Raw genomic sequence first — 17,225 nt, forward strand, 5'->3', positions numbered from 1 at the left:
CAGATTAGTTTCAGTAGCTTCTATTGTTCAAATTGGCAAGGCAGCATCATGATCATCCTTGCATCCTTTTTTTCATCTGCTTCTGAAGCTATTTTTGGCAGCAAAGTTCTCCAGGCAACAGTGTCTGAAAATTAGGTGTTTGCCTTTTTCAAAATTACCTGTGAACTCCACAGCTTCGGTATTAGTTCCCAGAAGTAATGGACTCCCACCTCATTTTTCCTGCTCTGTCCTTCCTACTTTTACTTGCTTGGCTATACATTAGACTGGATAACCAGATTGCTGGGAGGGATTGTGTACTCTTGGAGTTTTGGAGAAACGTTGCCTTCTCCTAGTTGCTGGGAGTTGTTTGCAACAATGTTTTTAACAATGTTATACATATACCAATTAAGACATGCACGCTCCTGAGTCTACCTGAGTTTGCTCCATGGAAAGGAGATGTGGCACAGGTAGTATTTACAGAATGATTACATATGTTGTGGTGAAGGAGACAGCAGAGTCAAGTGTGAGCTCAAGAGACAGACATGAGGGGTTGGTGAGATTTGATTAAGTGAACCAGTTTAGATTGTGTAGACAAGTTTTGATCTTGAGCTGAAAGCAGTGTCACTCCTGAGCAAGATGCAGCTGGTGATTGGCAGAGCCATGTGACTGCTGTTCCTGATTGGCTCACAGCCTGGGTGCTATCTTCAAATTAGTATGCAGAATAGTCTTGTTGTTGGAGGGCACTCACAGGACTTATTGAGAACATAAATATACAACTTTATTTTCAAATTAATTTTACATTAATAAAATGTTGACGTTTCCGATTTCCTCACTCGGAGCCCGGCATTGAATGCTGGTGTGTGATGTGCTGTTTGCACTAATAACAATGAAAATTGTCTTGAAGAAACGTCAACATTGTATTAATGTAAAATTAATTTGAAAATAAACTTGTATATTCATGTTCTCAATATCTCCTGTGAGTGCCCTCCAACAACAAGACTATTTTATATATATATATATATATATATATATATATATATATATATATATATATATATATATATATATATATGTATGTATGTATGTATATATGCATGTGTGTATGTATATATGTATATATATATATGTGTGTGTATATATCTTTCTTTCATGTAATTGGCAAGAGTCCATGAGCTAGTGACATATGGGATATACAATCCTACCAAAGTTTCCCAAACCTCAAAATGCCTATAAATACACCCCTCACCACACCCACAATTCAGTTTTACAAACTTTGCCTTCTATTGAGGTGGTGAAGTAAGTTTGTGCTAAGATTTCTACGTTGATATGCGCTTCTTAGCATTGTTGAAGCCCGATTCCTCTCGGAGTACAGCGAATGTCAGAGGGACGTGAAGGGAGTATCGCTTATTGAATACGATGATTTCCCTAACAGGGGTCTATTTCATAGGTTCTCTGTTATCGGTCGTAGAGATTCATCTCCTACCTCCCTTTTCAGATCGACGATATACTCTCAACTTACCATTACCTCAATTAGGCCCACAGGTGCGTCAAATGCTAAACTTTATTGCGTCATTCTTGGCGCAAAAAAATACGTCTATGACGCAACTTCGTCATTTCTGGCGTCATACTTGACATCCAGACCTTTCACACGGTTGCGTCATTAGTGACGTGAGTGTGTCATTTCCGGTTATTTTTGGTGCCAAAAAAGTTTGTTACGTTGTGCGTCTTACTTGGCGCCAAACTTTTTCATTATTTCAATACCCCATGAATGTTTGCCTCCTGCTTTTTACTCTATCAGAGGGCTATGCTATTTGCATTATTGCGTCATTCTTGGCACGAAAATATTTTTGGCGCGAAAAAATACGTCTATGACGCAACTTCGTCATTTCTGGAGTCATACTTGACGCCGAGACCTTTCACATGGTTGTGTCATTATTTCAATACCCCATGAATGTTTGCCTCCTGCTTTTTACTCTATCAGAGGGCTATGCTATTTGCATTTTTTCCCATTCCTGAAACTGTCATATAAGGAAATAGATCATTTTGCTTTATATGTTGTTTTTTCTCTTACATTGTGCAAGATGTCTCAATCTGATCCTGTCTCAGAAGTTTCTGCTGGAACATTGCTGCCTGACATTGGTTCTACCAAAGCTAAGTGCATTTGTTGTAAAATTGTACAAATTATTTCGCCGAATGTCATTTGTAATAGTTGTCATGATGAACTTTTATATGCAGACAATATATCCATCATTATTAGTACATTGCCGGTTGCAGTTCCTTCAACTTCTAATGTACATGATATACCTATGAATTTTAAAGAATTTGTTTCTGATTCTATACTGAAGGCTTTGTCTGCATTTCCACCTTCTAATAAAAGTATTTTAAAACTTCTCATTTAGTTGATGAAGTTTCAAATGACCAACAACATAATAATTTATCCTCTTCTGATGAGGATCTATCTGATACAGAAGATCCTTCCTTAGACATTGACACTGACAAATCTACTTATTTATTTAAAATAGAGTATATGCGTTTTTTATTAAAAGAAGTGTTAATTACTTTGGATATTGAGGTAACCAGTCCTATTGACGTTCATTCTAATAAACGTTTAAATGCTGTTTTTAAACCTGTAGTTTCTCCAGGGGTTTTTCTTATTCCTGAGGCTTTTTCTGATATGATTTCTAGGGAATGGAATAAGCCAGGTACTTCTTTTATTCCTTCTTCAAGGTTTAAAAAATTGTATCCTTTACCAGAAAAATCTATAGAGTTGATGGGACTATTTCTACTCTTGCTAAACGTACCACTATTCCTATGGAAGATAGTACTTCCTTTAAGGATCCTTTAGATAGGAAGCTTGAATCTTATCTAAGGAAGGCCTATTTATATTCAGGTCATCTTCTCAGACCTGCAATTTCTTTGGCTAGCATTATTCGCTTACTGCAACATGCTAATCATTTTATTTGTGATGCCATTTTTGATATTATCAAAATTGATGTTAGATCCATGTCTTTAGCTATATTAGCTAGAAGAGCTTTGTGGCTTAAATCTTGGAATGCTGATATGACATCTAAATCTAGATTACTATCTTTTTCTTTCCAAGGTAATAATTTATTTGCTTCTCAGTTGGATTCTATTATTTCAACTGTCACTGGGGGAAAGGGAGTTTTTTTGCCTCAGGATAAAAAACCTAAGGGTAAAATCTAAACCGTTTTTGTTCATTTCGTCAGAATAAGGAACAAAAACTCAATCCTCCCCCCAAGGAATCTGCTTCCAATTGGAAGCCTTCCTCAAATTGGAATAAATCCAAGCCATTTAGGAAACCAAAGTCAGCCCCTAAGTCCGCATGAAGGTGCGACCCTCATTCCAGCTTAGCTGGTAGGGGGCAGATTAAGGTTTTTATTTGGATAAAATCTGTCCAAAATCATTGAATGCAGAGCATTGTCTCTCAAGGGTATCGAATTAGGATTCAGAGTAAGACCTCCTGTGAGAAGATTTTTCTCTCACGTATCCCAGTAAATCCAGTAAAAGCTCAGGCTTTCCTGAAGTGTGTTTCAGACCTGGAGTCTTCAGGGGTAATCATGCCAGTTCCTCCTCAGGAACAAGGTTTAGGGTTTTATTCAAACGTATTCATTGTACCAAAGAAAGAAAATTTATTCAGACCAGTTCTGGATCTGAAATTTTTGAATCGTTATGTAAGAGTACAAACTTTCAAGATGGTGACTATAAGGACTATTCTGCCTTTTGTTCAGCGAGGACATTATATGTCCACAATAGACTTGCAGGATGCATACCATATTCTGATTCATCCAGAACACTATCAGTTTCTGAGATTCTCTTTTCTAAACAAGCATTACCAATTTGTTGCTCTTCCATTTGTCCTAGCAACAGCTCCAAGAATCTTTTCAAAGGTTCTGGGTGCCTACTATCTGTAATCAGAGAACAGGGTATTGTGGTGTTTCCTTATTTGGACGATATCTTGGTACTAGCTCAGTCTTTACGTACTGCAGAATCTCACACGAATCAACTAGTGTTGTTTCTTCGGAAACATGGTTGGAGGATCAATTTACCAAAAAGTTTCTTGATTCCTCAGAGAAGGGTCACCTTTTTAGGCTTCCAGATAGATTCAGTGTCCATGACTCTGTCTCTAACAGACAAGAGACGTTTAAAATTGGTTGCAGCCTGCCGGCACCTTCAGTCTCAGTTATTCCCTTCAGTGGCTATGTGCATGGAAGTTTTAGGTCTCATGACTGCAGCATCGGACGCGATCCCTTTTGCTCGTTTTCACATGAGACCTCTACAGCTTTGTATGCTGAGTCAATGGTGCAAGGATTATACAAAGATATCACAATTAATATCCTTGAATTCCAATGTACGACACTCTGACATGGTGGATAGATCACCATCATTTAGTTCAAGGGGCTTCTGTTGTTCGGCCAACCTGGACTGTGATTACAACAGATGCGAGTCTTTCAGGTTGGGGAGCTGTTTGGGGATCTCTGACAGCACAAGGGGTTTGGAAATCTCAAGAGGCGAGATTACCAATAAATATTTTAGAACTCTGTGCAATTCTCAGAGCTCTTCAGTTTTGGCCTCTGCTAAAGAGAGAACCGTTCATTTGCTTTCAGACAGACAATATCACAACAGTGGCTTATGTCAATCATCAGGGTGGGACTCACAGTCCCCAAGCTATGAAAGAAGTATCTCGGATACTTGTTTGGCGGTATCCAGCTCCTGTCTAATCTCTGCGGTGCATATCCCAGGTGTAGACAATTGGGAGGTGGATTATCTCAGCTGCCAGACTTTACATCCAGGGGAGTGGTCTCTCCATCCAGATGTGTTTTCTCAAATTGTTCAGATGTGGGGTCTTCCAGAGATAGATCTCATGGCCTCGCATCTAAACAAAAAACTTCCCAGATACCTGTCCAGGTCCAGGGATGTTCAGGCGGAAGCAGTGGATGCACTGACACTTCCTTGGTGTTATCATCCTGCTTACATTTTCCCGCCTCTAGTTCTCCTTCCAAGAGTGATCTCCAAAATCATCATGGAACAGTCATTTGTGTTGCTGGTGGCTCCAGCATGGCCACACAGGTTTTGGTATGCGGATCAGGTTTGGATATCCAGTTGCCCGCCTTGGCCACTTCCGTTACGGCCAGACCTACTATCTCAAGGTCCGTTTTTCCATCAGGATCTCAAATCATTAAATTTGAAGGTATGGAAATTGAACGTTTAGTACTAAGTCATAGAGGTTTCTCTGACTCAGCGATTAATACTATGTTACAAGCTCGTAAATCTGTCTCTAGAAAGATTTATTATAGAGTTTGGAAGACTTACATTTCATGGTGTTCTTCTCATAAATTCTCCTGGCATTCTTTTAGAATTCCTAGAATTTTACAGTTTCTTCAGGATGGTTTGTCTGCAAGTTCCTTGAAAGGACAAATCTCCGCTCTTTCTGTTTTATTTCACAGAAAGATTGCTATACTTCCTGATATACACTGTTTTGTACAGGCTTTAGTTCGTATAAAGCCTGATATTAAATCAATTTCTACTCCTTGCAGTCTTAATTTGGTTTTGAAGGCTTTACAGGCTCCTCCATTTGAACCTATGCATTCTTTGGATATTAAACTACTTTTTTGGAAAGTGTTGTTCCTTTTGGCCATCTCTTCTGCTAGAAGAGTTTCTGAGTTATCTGCTCTTTCTTGTGAGTCTCCTTTTCTGATTTTTGATCAGGATAAGGCAGTTTTGCGGACTTCTTTTCAATTTTTACCTAAGGTTGTGAATTCTAACAACATTAGTAGAGAAATTGTTGTCCCTTCCTTGTGTCCTAATCCTAAGAATTCTTTGGAAAGATCCTTACATTCTTTGGATGTGGTAAGAGCGTTGAAATATTATGTGGAAGCTACTAAAGATTTCAGGAAGACTTCCAGTCTATTTGTTTTATTTTCTGGTCCTAGGAAAGGCCAGAAGGCTTTCAGCGGAATATGGCTGTTTTTATTTTTGTTCCCTCCCTCTCTAGTGACTCTTGAGTGGAGATCCACATCTTGGGTATTGATATCCCATATGTCACTAGCTGGACTCATGGACTCTTGCCAATTACATGAAAGAAAACATAATTTATGTAAGAACTTACCTGATAAATTCATTTCTTTCATATTGGCAAGAGTCCATGAGGCCCACCCTTTTTATGGTGGTTATGATTTTTTGTATAAAGCACAATTATTTACAAATTTCTTTTGTTGATGCTTTCTACTCCTTTTTTATCACCCCACTGTTTGGCTATTCGTTAAACTGAATTGTGGGTGTGGTGACGGGTGTATTTATAGGCATTTTGAGGTTTGGGAAACTTTGCCCCTCCTGGTAGGATTGTATATCCCATACGTCACTAGCTCATGGACTCTTGCCAATATGAAAGAAGTTAATTTATCAGGTAAGTTCTTACATAAATTATGTTATCTATGTATGTGTGTACTGAAACTGTGATAGCTTTTTTAAACTAGAATATAACTCACATATTTCAAATTTTACTCTTGCATCCCTTTAACAAATTTAGTATTTATTTAGCTACTAACCGCTGATATAAGTTGCCACAAATTGAGCACCCTACGTACTGAAAAAATTTAGTTTTTATAATTGTTACTGTGAATAAAATAAATATTTTTGAAATGACATATTGAAAGTATCACAATTTAATTTATTTATTCTTTGCAAAGATTATTTAAAACAATGTATTATTATTCCGATACAATACATTTTGTTCTTTGTTTCATGCTTAAAGGGACACTGAACCCAAATTTTTTTATTTCATGATTCAGATAAAGCAGCAATTTTACGCAACTTTCTAATTTACTCCTATTATCATTTTTTTTCGTTCTCTTGCTATCTTTATTTGAAAAAGAAGGCATCTAAGCTTATTTTTTTGGTTCAGTACTCTGGACAGCACTTGTTTATTGGTGGATGAATTTATCCACCAATCAGCAAGAACAACCCAGGTTGTTCACCAAAAATGGAATAAATTAGAAAGTTGCTTAAAATTGCACGCTCTATCTGAATCACGAAAGAAAAAATTTGGGTTCAGTGTCCCTTTAACTGTTATAAAAATGAGTGTACAGGAATCTGCCGGGAGTTTTCTGTGTTTTGCTGGGTAAAGCCTCTGTAAGCCTTGCAACTTTATAAATAATTTCACAATATGAAGAAACATTCAGCAGTAACTCAATGTCTCTATATAACAGGACTGACACGGGAGATTCCAGTGAAAAATGGTCCAAGTCTTTCAAATTGTCAGAGTAAAGGTAAGATTGTTCTGGGGTCACCTGCTACCTTTTTAATGCTTTCATATTCTTAAAGGGGCACTAAACTCAATGTGTTCATGATTCAGATAGAGCAGCAACTTTCTAATTTACTCCTATTATCAATGTTTCTTTGTTCTCTTGCTATCTTTATTTGAAAAAGCAGAAATGTAAGCTTAGGAACCGGCCAATTTTTGGTTCAGCACCTTGGGTAGCTCTTGCTGATTGGTGGCTACATTTAGTCACCAATCAGCAAGCGCTACCCAGGTGCTGGACCAAAAATGGGCCAGCCACTAAGCTTTACATTCCTGCTTTTCAAATAAAGATACCAAAAGAACGAAGAAAATTTTGAAGAATTTAAGAAAGTTGCTTAAAATTATATGTTCTATCTGAATCATGAAAAAAACAATTTGGGTTTAGTGTCCCTTTAAGTTAAAGTTTTTTTTGGCGAATGTTATGATTTATTTGTTTTCTTGTTGAGTAGCTATTCCCCACCACAAAAAAGGGTAACTGTAGGAAAAAAATATGTTGGTGTAAATTAATATTCACTGTTATTGTCTAGCTTAAAGTGACAGTAAACACCTTACATATAATAACGTATAAGCCCAGTATAAACATATTTAAAACAAATAGCTGATGGCTGGCACACAATACAGGGGCAGGCACACAATACAGGGGCAGGCACACAATACAGGGGCTGGCACACAATACAGGGGCTGGCACACAATACAGGGGCTGGCACACAATACAGGGGCTGGCACACAATACAGGGGCAGGCACACAATACAGGGGCTGGCACACAGTACAGGGGCTGGCACACAATACAGGGGCTGGTACACTGAAGTCAATTTGACATTTGTAAGAAAAATCTCTAAAGCTTATTTAAAATTCTGAGTAAGTGCTATGGTATTGTCATTTTATTATGTACTTGCTAATTAATAGCCAGCGATTACTGTAACCTACAGTGGCCAACAATACCACGGTCAGTAGGTTCATCAGGAACACAGAGCAGACATAGCTAGCAAGGAACAGTGCAGTGATGGTCATCAAGACACAGGATCAGAAATGGCCAGTAGGATACAATAATGGCTAGCAGGATATACAAGCAGAAATAACAGCTAGGCCAGGTTTATGGAGCTACAGGCATCTGGGAGACATTGTTGGTGTCTTCCAGTTGAACGGTGGGAGTGCTGACAAACCTATAAGAAGACATGAGTGATAGTCACGCCTAGGAGCACACACAGGGCAGATAGCTCAGTGCGAGGACGTGAGGCATAATCCCACATCTGCCAAAAGCAGCCATGACAAACGAGATGGAACAGGGTATATATGGGAAAGGAAATGGTGTCCCAGTGTTTTTTCCTTCTCCCAATATAAACAAAACCATATAAAGACCATGTAGGGAAACTCATATGAGCTGTACTTACAGCCTTGCACGTCACTTATCCTTAGTACAACCATCTCCAATCTCATTAGCCATAAATCTACTTGCAATTATCTTAATTACATCATTTTGCCACAAAGCTTATTAAATGGGCGTGGTTTTGCATTGCATTATCTATGAGAGTTGTCTATAACTGGAATAGATCATTGCATTTTTACATTACAACAACTTCTCATAAGAATGTTAGTTCCTTGCCTTGGTTATCTGGCAATCTGCCAGCACAAGCTGATTCAGACCTGGCTTATGCATTTGTGCAGTTACATAGGAATCATCAGTATAATGTTGTATTTAGTTTTTATGCTGCTCAAGGTACAGGGAAGTCTGCTGCACTCCCAAACCATCTCACCCCAACAACTTTATATTACATTCACCTCTTCCTAGTCTCACAAACAGAGGTCAGGGACACATGGAGGTGTCGGTCATGCACCCCCACTAGACAACCAGGGACCAAAATTAATAAAGAAAACATTTGGCATAATGCCATTGCCCGCAATCCTGCTGCCCAAGCGCAAGCCTAGTTAGCCTATGCCAAAATAGATCCCTGTGTTGCATGCACTCTGTGAATTTGTGTCTGTGTCATTGTCTCTCTTTATTGATTCATGCAGTGTTAGTGACGTCAAAATATGAATGTTCATCCAAACTCCTGCTAAATCTACATGCTGATGTCAAGATGATAGAAAAATGTTATAGCTTCCTTAAAAAATACTAGCGGTTCCAAAGAAAGTTTCACTCCATATATGTACAATATACAATATGTTTCACTATGTGCTGGTGACCAAGTGGGTATTTGTTACTAAGCATTGCCATTTATCTCATTTGAAATGAAACTTTCATGATTCAGAGCATGCAGTTGACTCGTCTGTGCAAGTCTCAGGTTTACTGCAACAATAACTTTACGTGCGGACACAGAAACGTGAACTTATTAAGGGGATGATGGACCACAGCTTGTAATCTTGTTGTGTGGCCCTGGCTTATTAAGGGGTGTGCCTTCCGCTCTTCACAAGCCTAAGATTTGCACGTTGGGGGTCACTTAGTCAGCCCGCCCATACAGAATAATATCTGTTATAGATAATATGACGTTTATATTTAGTTTGCGCTTCCTTATAAAAGTTAAAAACCTGATAACAACAAGTTTAATGGTCCTCCTTCATGGACTTAAAGGGACATTGTGCTATTTGCATAAATGTTTATTAGATGATCCATGTATATAGCCCATCAGGGTGTGTTTTTGTAACAATGTATAATTTTGCTTATTTTTAAATAACATTGTGCTGATTTTCCGACTTCTAACCAAGCCCCAAAGTTTTAGAGGTATACTGATCTATACAGACTTCAGATTGCTTCTGTTTGTATAATGGGAGTTTTCATATGCAAGGGAGGGGGAGGTTCTGCTATCAGCCCCTTTCACTGGGTGTCACAGCCTAATCTCATTAACAGACCTAAACTGGGAGCTTCTATGTAAGTTTTTAAACGGTTTTATACTGGATTTTTATATCAGTATCTGTGCATCTTATTCTTTATAGTAGTGTCTATTACAAGCAGTTATATGAAAAATGGTGTAATACTGTCCCTTTAAAGACTCTCAAAGATGTAAGCCTGTCCCTTGGCTCAGATTGGCCGGGCTTTAACGCATGGCTCACTTCAAGATCCCTTTACAGTAACAATCATTATAATGAGTTGTACGACCAGTTATATAAATCTGCTATAATTGCTTATTTACATTGTTTTGTACTACTCATCAGCTGATCAATAAAGCTTGTTTAAACAAAACAACTTTACAATTTACTTGTTATCAAATGTAGCTCTTTTTCATAGCTCCTTTCTATGAGAGCATACCGAGGTAGTCTCAGGGGATTTGTGCACTATATGGCAGCAGTGTCTGCAACAATGTGTGAAACAATTTTATACAAATTGCACTCAAAACATGCACGCCCCTGAGCCTACCTCAGTATGCTCCCATTGATATGAGATACATTTCAACAGAGAGAAATATCTTCGTTTTATAAGAAAAAGTAAATTTGAAGGTTTTGTTTTTAATTATATGGACTATCTGAATGAAGAAATGAAGCTTGCCTTCCCATGCAATCTAGTGTAATGTTAATAACCGTTACATTGTTTGCTGCTTTGTTGTCCCCACAGGTCACAGTACATGAAGTGACGTACTTGAGAAGCAACCAGCATAGCTGAAGGGCTAACCGTTGGCTAGAGCAAAGAGCTTGTTAGAGGAGCAGACTGTAAAATCTCAGCAAACGACACTAACGTTCCTGAACAATGTGACAAAGATTGGTCTCCGTACGCTGCCTTTGCATAAGGTCCTGGTGGCCATACGCTGAAAATTGCTTTTATTCTCCGCAGAGGAGCTCATCTGTACTGTTATGTATTTTATGTTTCTTATATTGATGGATAACTGACAACTAGAAATGCAGGACATGGCAGATACTGCTTTTAATGGAAAAGGGGTCTTTAGCGCAGCAAACAAGGATGAATCCGGCAAATGCATAGCATGTAATATTCCATGTCCTGTTCATGTCACTCCAGGTAACTGCTCAGCCTAACTGATGCCCATTACGTGGCACTGGGGAGGATAGGTCTTCTCCTAACATAAATATTTTATTTAGTCATTTTAGGCCATTTTAATGCCTTTTGTTAATTGTAATGCAACATACTGCAAGACAACCCTACTTTTTTTTAAAAGTAAGTCATTTTTAGTGTCACAGTCAGAATAAATGTGCTGATATCTGGGTCACCTGACAAACAGGCTGTTCAGTTCTTGGTATCAGTGGGCGCCAGGTCTGGCCAAGGGATACTTTATGGAACAAACAGAATCGCTTCAGTGGTCAAACTTTCTACAATGTTAAGGCTGGAAAAAACATGTGCATGTGCTATGTATAGGTGTGGAATAGTAATAAGGACTGAAATCTTAATGTTTCTGTCTGGTGCCTGGGTATTATTTGCACAGAAAAATGATAATTCATAGGCCAAGTTAACAGAAAATGTAAGATCGATTTGACTTCCTAGAGTATCCCAGGAAGCACACTCCCTTTTCAGACAGTTTTTCAAATTCTAGTTTTGTAGTATTTCTCAAAAAATATACTGTATTTTGCACATTTTGGCTGTTAAAGTAATAAAAGCTTCCGGTTACATTGTGTATACTTTTAATTTTTTTATTATAGATTGTCTTACATAAGCTATATTTATTTTTAGAGTTGTGTTAATTTAGTTTAAGATGAAAACACAGCCAGGTGTGCTAACTGTATATAATTCTGATTATCCTAGTTTTTTGAAGGTATAATCTAGATTTTATTAAAGACACAGAGACGAGTATTTTGCATATATCTTTCTTTACTACTCATATGCAGCCTTTTAAAGTATAACAAAGAACATAAACACAAAGATATTAAAACAGAACAGATATTAGAGAATAACAATAAGTAGCTAAGATGTGAGCTAACGTATTACTCCAAGAAAAAAGTGACCATTCAGAGTAGGAATAGTGACCATAAACTGGCCAATATGCAGCCAAACCTCCTCTTTCTTGACTGATGCTCACAATGGACACATTTTTAAGAACAACATAAAGTCCAAACAGTCCAAAACAACATATTATTACAAATGAGAAAAAAATGAAGATTTGATTGGAGAACCTCTTGGAACTGAAGAATTTGTTTGAAGAAGGTAAACTTGTCTGGAGTCTACTTGAAGGTTGGCAGTCCTCTTGAACATAAGGTATAAATCCGGATATGAGAAACAGATTCCGTTCAGATGGAAACTGGTAAAACAAAATACATTAATAATATATAAACATAAAAAGGGTGGGTACAAAACATATCTGAGGTGGGAAAATACTCGTCTCTGTGTCTTATATAAAATCTAGATTATACCTTCAAAAAACTAGGATAATCTGAATTTTATTACCAGACCAGAGACTCATATTTTGCAAGTTTAAAGCACATTTAGGCCTAGATTTGGAGTTCGGCGGTAAAAGGGCTGTTAACGCTCCGCGGGCTTTTTTCTGGCCGCACCATAAATTTAACTCTGGTATCGAGAGTTTAAACAAATGCTGCGTTAGGCTCGAAAAAAGGAGCGTAGGGCATTTTTACCGCAAATGCAACTCTCGATACCAGAGTTGCTTACGGACGCGGCCGGCCTCAAAAACGTGCTCGTGCACGATTCTCCCATAGGAAACAATGGGGCTGTTTGAGCTGAAAAAAAACCTAACACCTGCAAAAAAGCAGCGTTCAGCTCCTAACGCAGCCCCATTGTTTCCTATGGGGAAACACTTCCTACGTCTGCACCTAACACTCTAACATGTACCCCGAGTCTAAACACCCTAACCTTACACTTATTAACCCCTAATCTGCCGCCCCCGCTATCGCTGACACCTGCATATTTTTTTTAACCCCTAATCTGCCGCTCCGTAAACCGCCGCAACCTACGTTATCCCTTTGTACCCCTAATCTGCTGCCCTAACATCGCCGACCCCTATATTATATTTATTAACCCCTAATCTGCCACCCTCAACGTCGCCGACACCTGCCTACACTTATTAACCCCTAATCTGCCGAGCGGACCTGAGCGCTACTATAATAAAGTTATTAACCCCTAATCCGCCTCACTAACCCTATAATAAATAGTATTAACCCCTAATCTGCCCTCCCTAACATCGCCAACACCTACCTTCAATTATTAACCCCTAATCTGCCGAGCGGACCTCACCGCTACTATAATAAATGTATTAACCCCTAAAGCTAAGTCTAACACTAACACCCCCCCTAAATTAAATATAATTTTAATCTAACGAAATAAATTAACTCTTATTAAATAACTTATTCCTATTTAAAGCTAAATACTTACCTGTAAAATAAATCCTAATATAGCTACAATATAAATTATAATTATATTATAGCTATTTTAGGATTAATATTTATTTTACAGGTAACTTTGTATTTATTTTAACCAGGTACAATAGCTATTAAATAGTTAAGAACTATTTAATAGTTACCTAGTTAAAATAATAACAAATTTACCTGTAAAATAAATCCTAACCTAAGATATAATTAAACCTAACACTACCCTATCAATAAATTAATTAAATAAACTACCTACAATTACCTACAATTAACCTAACACTACACTATCAATAAATAAATTAAACACAATTGCTACAAATAAATACAATTAAATAAACTAGCTAAAGTACAAAAAATAAAAAAGAACTAAGTTACAAAAAATAATAAAATATTTACAAACATAAGAAAAATATTACAACAATTTTAAACTAATTACACCTACTCTAAGCCCCCTAATAAAATAACAAAGCCCCCCAAAATAAAAAATTCCCTACCCTATTCTAAATTAATAAAGTTAAAAGCTCTTTTACCTTACCAGCCCTGAACAGGGCCCTTTGCGGGGCATGCCCCAAGGATTTCAGCTCTTTTGCCTGTAAAAAAAAACATACCATACCCCCCCCAACATTACAACCCACCACCCACATACCCCTAATCTAACCCAAACCCCCCTTAAATAAACCTAACACTAAGCCCCTGAAGATCTTCCTACCTTGTCTTCACCATACCAGGTTCACCGATCCATCCTGGCTCCAACATCTTCATCCAACCCAAGCGGGGGTTGGCGATCCATCATCCGGTGCTGAAGAGGTCCAGAAGAGGCTCCAAAGTCTTCCTCCTATCCGGCAAGAAGAGGACATCCGGACCGGCAAACATCTTCTCCAAGCGGCATCTTCAATCTTCTTCCATCCGGTGCGGAGCGGGTCCATCTTGAAGCAGGCGACGCGGATCCATCCTCTTCTTCCGTTGTCTCCCGACGAATGACGGTTCCTTTAAGGGACGTCATCCAAGATGGCGTCCCTCAAATTCCGATTGGCTGATAGGATTCTATCAGCCAATCGGAATTAAGGTAGGAATTTTCTGATTGGCTGATGGAATCAGCCAATCAGAATCAAGTTCAATCCGATTGGCTGATCCAATCAGCCAATCAGATTGAGCTCGCATTCTATTGGCTGATCGGAAAAGCCAATAGAATGCGAGCTTAATCTCGACTATAAATACCAGCGTTAGAAAGATCCCATTGAAAAGATAGGATACGCAAATGGCGTAGGGGGATCTGCGGTATGGAAAAGTCGCGGCTGAAAAGTGAGCGTTAGACCCTTTAATCACTGACTCCAAATACCAGCGGGCGGCCAAAACCAGCGTTAGGAGCCTCTAACGCTGGTTTTGACGGCTACCGCCGAACTCCAAATCTAGGCCTAAGAAAATAAATTAAGTGAGGAATGTTGAATGGGTCTGAATTAAAACTGTTTAAAAATAGAGTCTGAAGACCAATCCGCTGCACTCAGGATTTGTTGGAGAGGGGCAGATTTTAAAAAGGCCTTCAAAGCAGCAGAACCTCTGACTGATTGAGCTGAAAAAGAAATATCAATTCCAGCTTCTTTCATGACCCATTTAACCCACCTCTCGATGGATGTAGAAGTGATAGGAGCATGAGGAGATGCAAAAGAAATCAAAAGTTGATTATCAGAGGGTTTTCTGAAAGTTAAGGTTCTTGATTCATAAGATTTCAAACATTCAACCACACATAGAGAAGGTTTGAAAGGAAGATAAGGATAGAAAATAGAGGTAGAAAGGGTCTTAGTTCTATGGGACAGAAAAAAGGTAACTCCCTCTGGAGAAAAACGTTTAGAATTCCAATCTAAAGCTTTAACATCAGAAACTCTTCTAAATGAATTTAAACAAAAAAGAGTAGCGAGCTTAGACGAAAGTTGTTTTAGGTATAAAGAAACATTATCCGGCCAAGATTTGAAAAGAGAAAAAATTAGATCCACATCCCAGAAAAATTCATGTTTAGGGACCGGAGGACGTTTCAATCTGATGACCTTGAGCACCCTACAAACCAAAGGGTGTTTACTGATGGAAAGATTATTAATCAAATTATGTCTGGTGGAAATAGCTGAGCGATAGACGTTGATGGTTCTGTAAGCTAGACCTGACTCAAAAAGATGAGACAGGTAATTAATAATATCAGTTAAATCCTAAGAAACGGGATCCAAATTTCTCCACAAGCACCAGCTAGTCCATTTAGACCAGGCGGCGAAGTAACATCTACGAGTACCTGGGGCCCAAGACTCTTGAATGAGTGACTTTGCTCCTTTCCGAAAGGCCTCGGAGAGTCCAGGGTCCCTTGAGATCGTCCATGCCAATAGGAGAAGAGAGCCTTGGAGAACTAGATTGTGACAATTGCCCTCCGGATCCGTGAGAAGATGGAGAAAGAGAGGAAACAGAATTGGGAGATTGATGGACATCTTCAAAAGAGAGGGGTACCATGACTGAGTCGGCCAAAGGGGGGTCACAATCGTTAAGCATAGAAGATCCCTGCGAACAGTTGAAATTGTCCTCGGGATCATAGAAAAAGGAGGAAATGCATAAACTCCCTGGAGAGGCCACAGGTGAAGAAAAGCATCTATGGCCGCTGCCTCCGGATCCCAACTGAAGTAAGGAAGAATCTGAAAATTGGTCCTGGATGCAAAAAGATCCAAACAAAAGGGACCCCTGAGAGATTGGAGAGAGAGAAAAAGGCTCCTGTCCAATTTCCAGTCACTGAAATCCATCAAATGACGAGATCCACAATACGCTGCTGAATTTGATTGACCTGGAATGTATTCTGCTCTGATCGAAATATTTCTGTCCAAACAAAGATGAATAACATCTTTGGTGATGTTAAACAAATCTCTTGGTGCCTCCCAAACGATTGAGATACTGCACGGCAGAAATATTGTCCATACGCAGGAGAATGGAGACTGGAGAAGAAAAATTGGCAAACTTTTTGACTGTAAACGAGCCAGCCAATGACTCTAAACAATTGATATGAAAGTGTTTCTCTTCCAGAGTCCATTTGCCACCTATGATGGAGGGACCACAACAAGTTCCCCAGCCTGAAAGACTGGCGTCGGATTCATTGATGAAATATGGAGTCTTGCTAAAAATGGCTCTCCCCTTCCAAGCTTCTAAATGAGAAAGCCACCAGGAAAGTTCGTCTTTGGCTTCTGAAGAAAGAGAAATCAAATGAGAATAAGAAAAACCTTTCCTCAAATGAAGGATCTTTAATCTCTGAAGTTCGCGATAATGTAAAGGAGCGGGCAATATAGCCTGAATAGAGGATGATAGTAAACCTACTATTCTGGCTATAGTCCTGATTGGAACCGAATCTTTGGATAAAGTTTTTAAAATTTCTTTCTTGATGTTCTTCACCTTGTCTGAAGGAAGACTCAAGGTGGAAAGAACTGTATCTATTTGGAAACCCAAGAAAATTAAAGATTTGGTAGGGAAAAGAATTGACTTTTGCTTGTTCTCAATAATACCTAGAGATTCCAATAAGGAAATTGTGGAAGAGAGATGATCCTGAAGAGAGAGAAAATCCTGGTCCATAATTAAAATGTCGTCTAAATAAATTAGACGAACACCCCGAAGTCTCAACCAAGCCACCACTGATTTAAGTAATTTGGT

At 38.6% G+C, this 17,225-nt stretch overlaps 1 protein-coding gene across 6 annotated transcripts in view; it reads left to right on the plus strand.

The window, feature by feature from the left end:
• The window catches only part of FAM118B (family with sequence similarity 118 member B), a 218,863-nt gene extending 207,016 nt beyond the window's left edge, over window positions 1-11,847 (plus strand). For all 6 annotated transcript variants that reach the window (XM_053691533.1, XM_053691537.1, XM_053691538.1 and 3 more), the window contains 2 exons: window positions 7,206-7,265; window positions 10,846-11,847. In XM_053691533.1, the coding sequence (XP_053547508.1) occupies window positions 7,206-7,265; window positions 10,846-10,859 (74 nt within the window). In that variant the 3' untranslated portion in view covers window positions 10,860-11,847. The remainder of the gene's footprint in view (window positions 1-7,205; window positions 7,266-10,845) is intronic.
• Window positions 11,848-17,225: the final 5,378 nt, after the last annotated feature.

The sequence above is a fragment of the Bombina bombina genome, chromosome 8, assembly GCF_027579735.1.
Source record: "Bombina bombina isolate aBomBom1 chromosome 8, aBomBom1.pri, whole genome shotgun sequence".
NCBI classification, from domain to species: domain Eukaryota; kingdom Metazoa; phylum Chordata; class Amphibia; order Anura; family Bombinatoridae; genus Bombina; species Bombina bombina.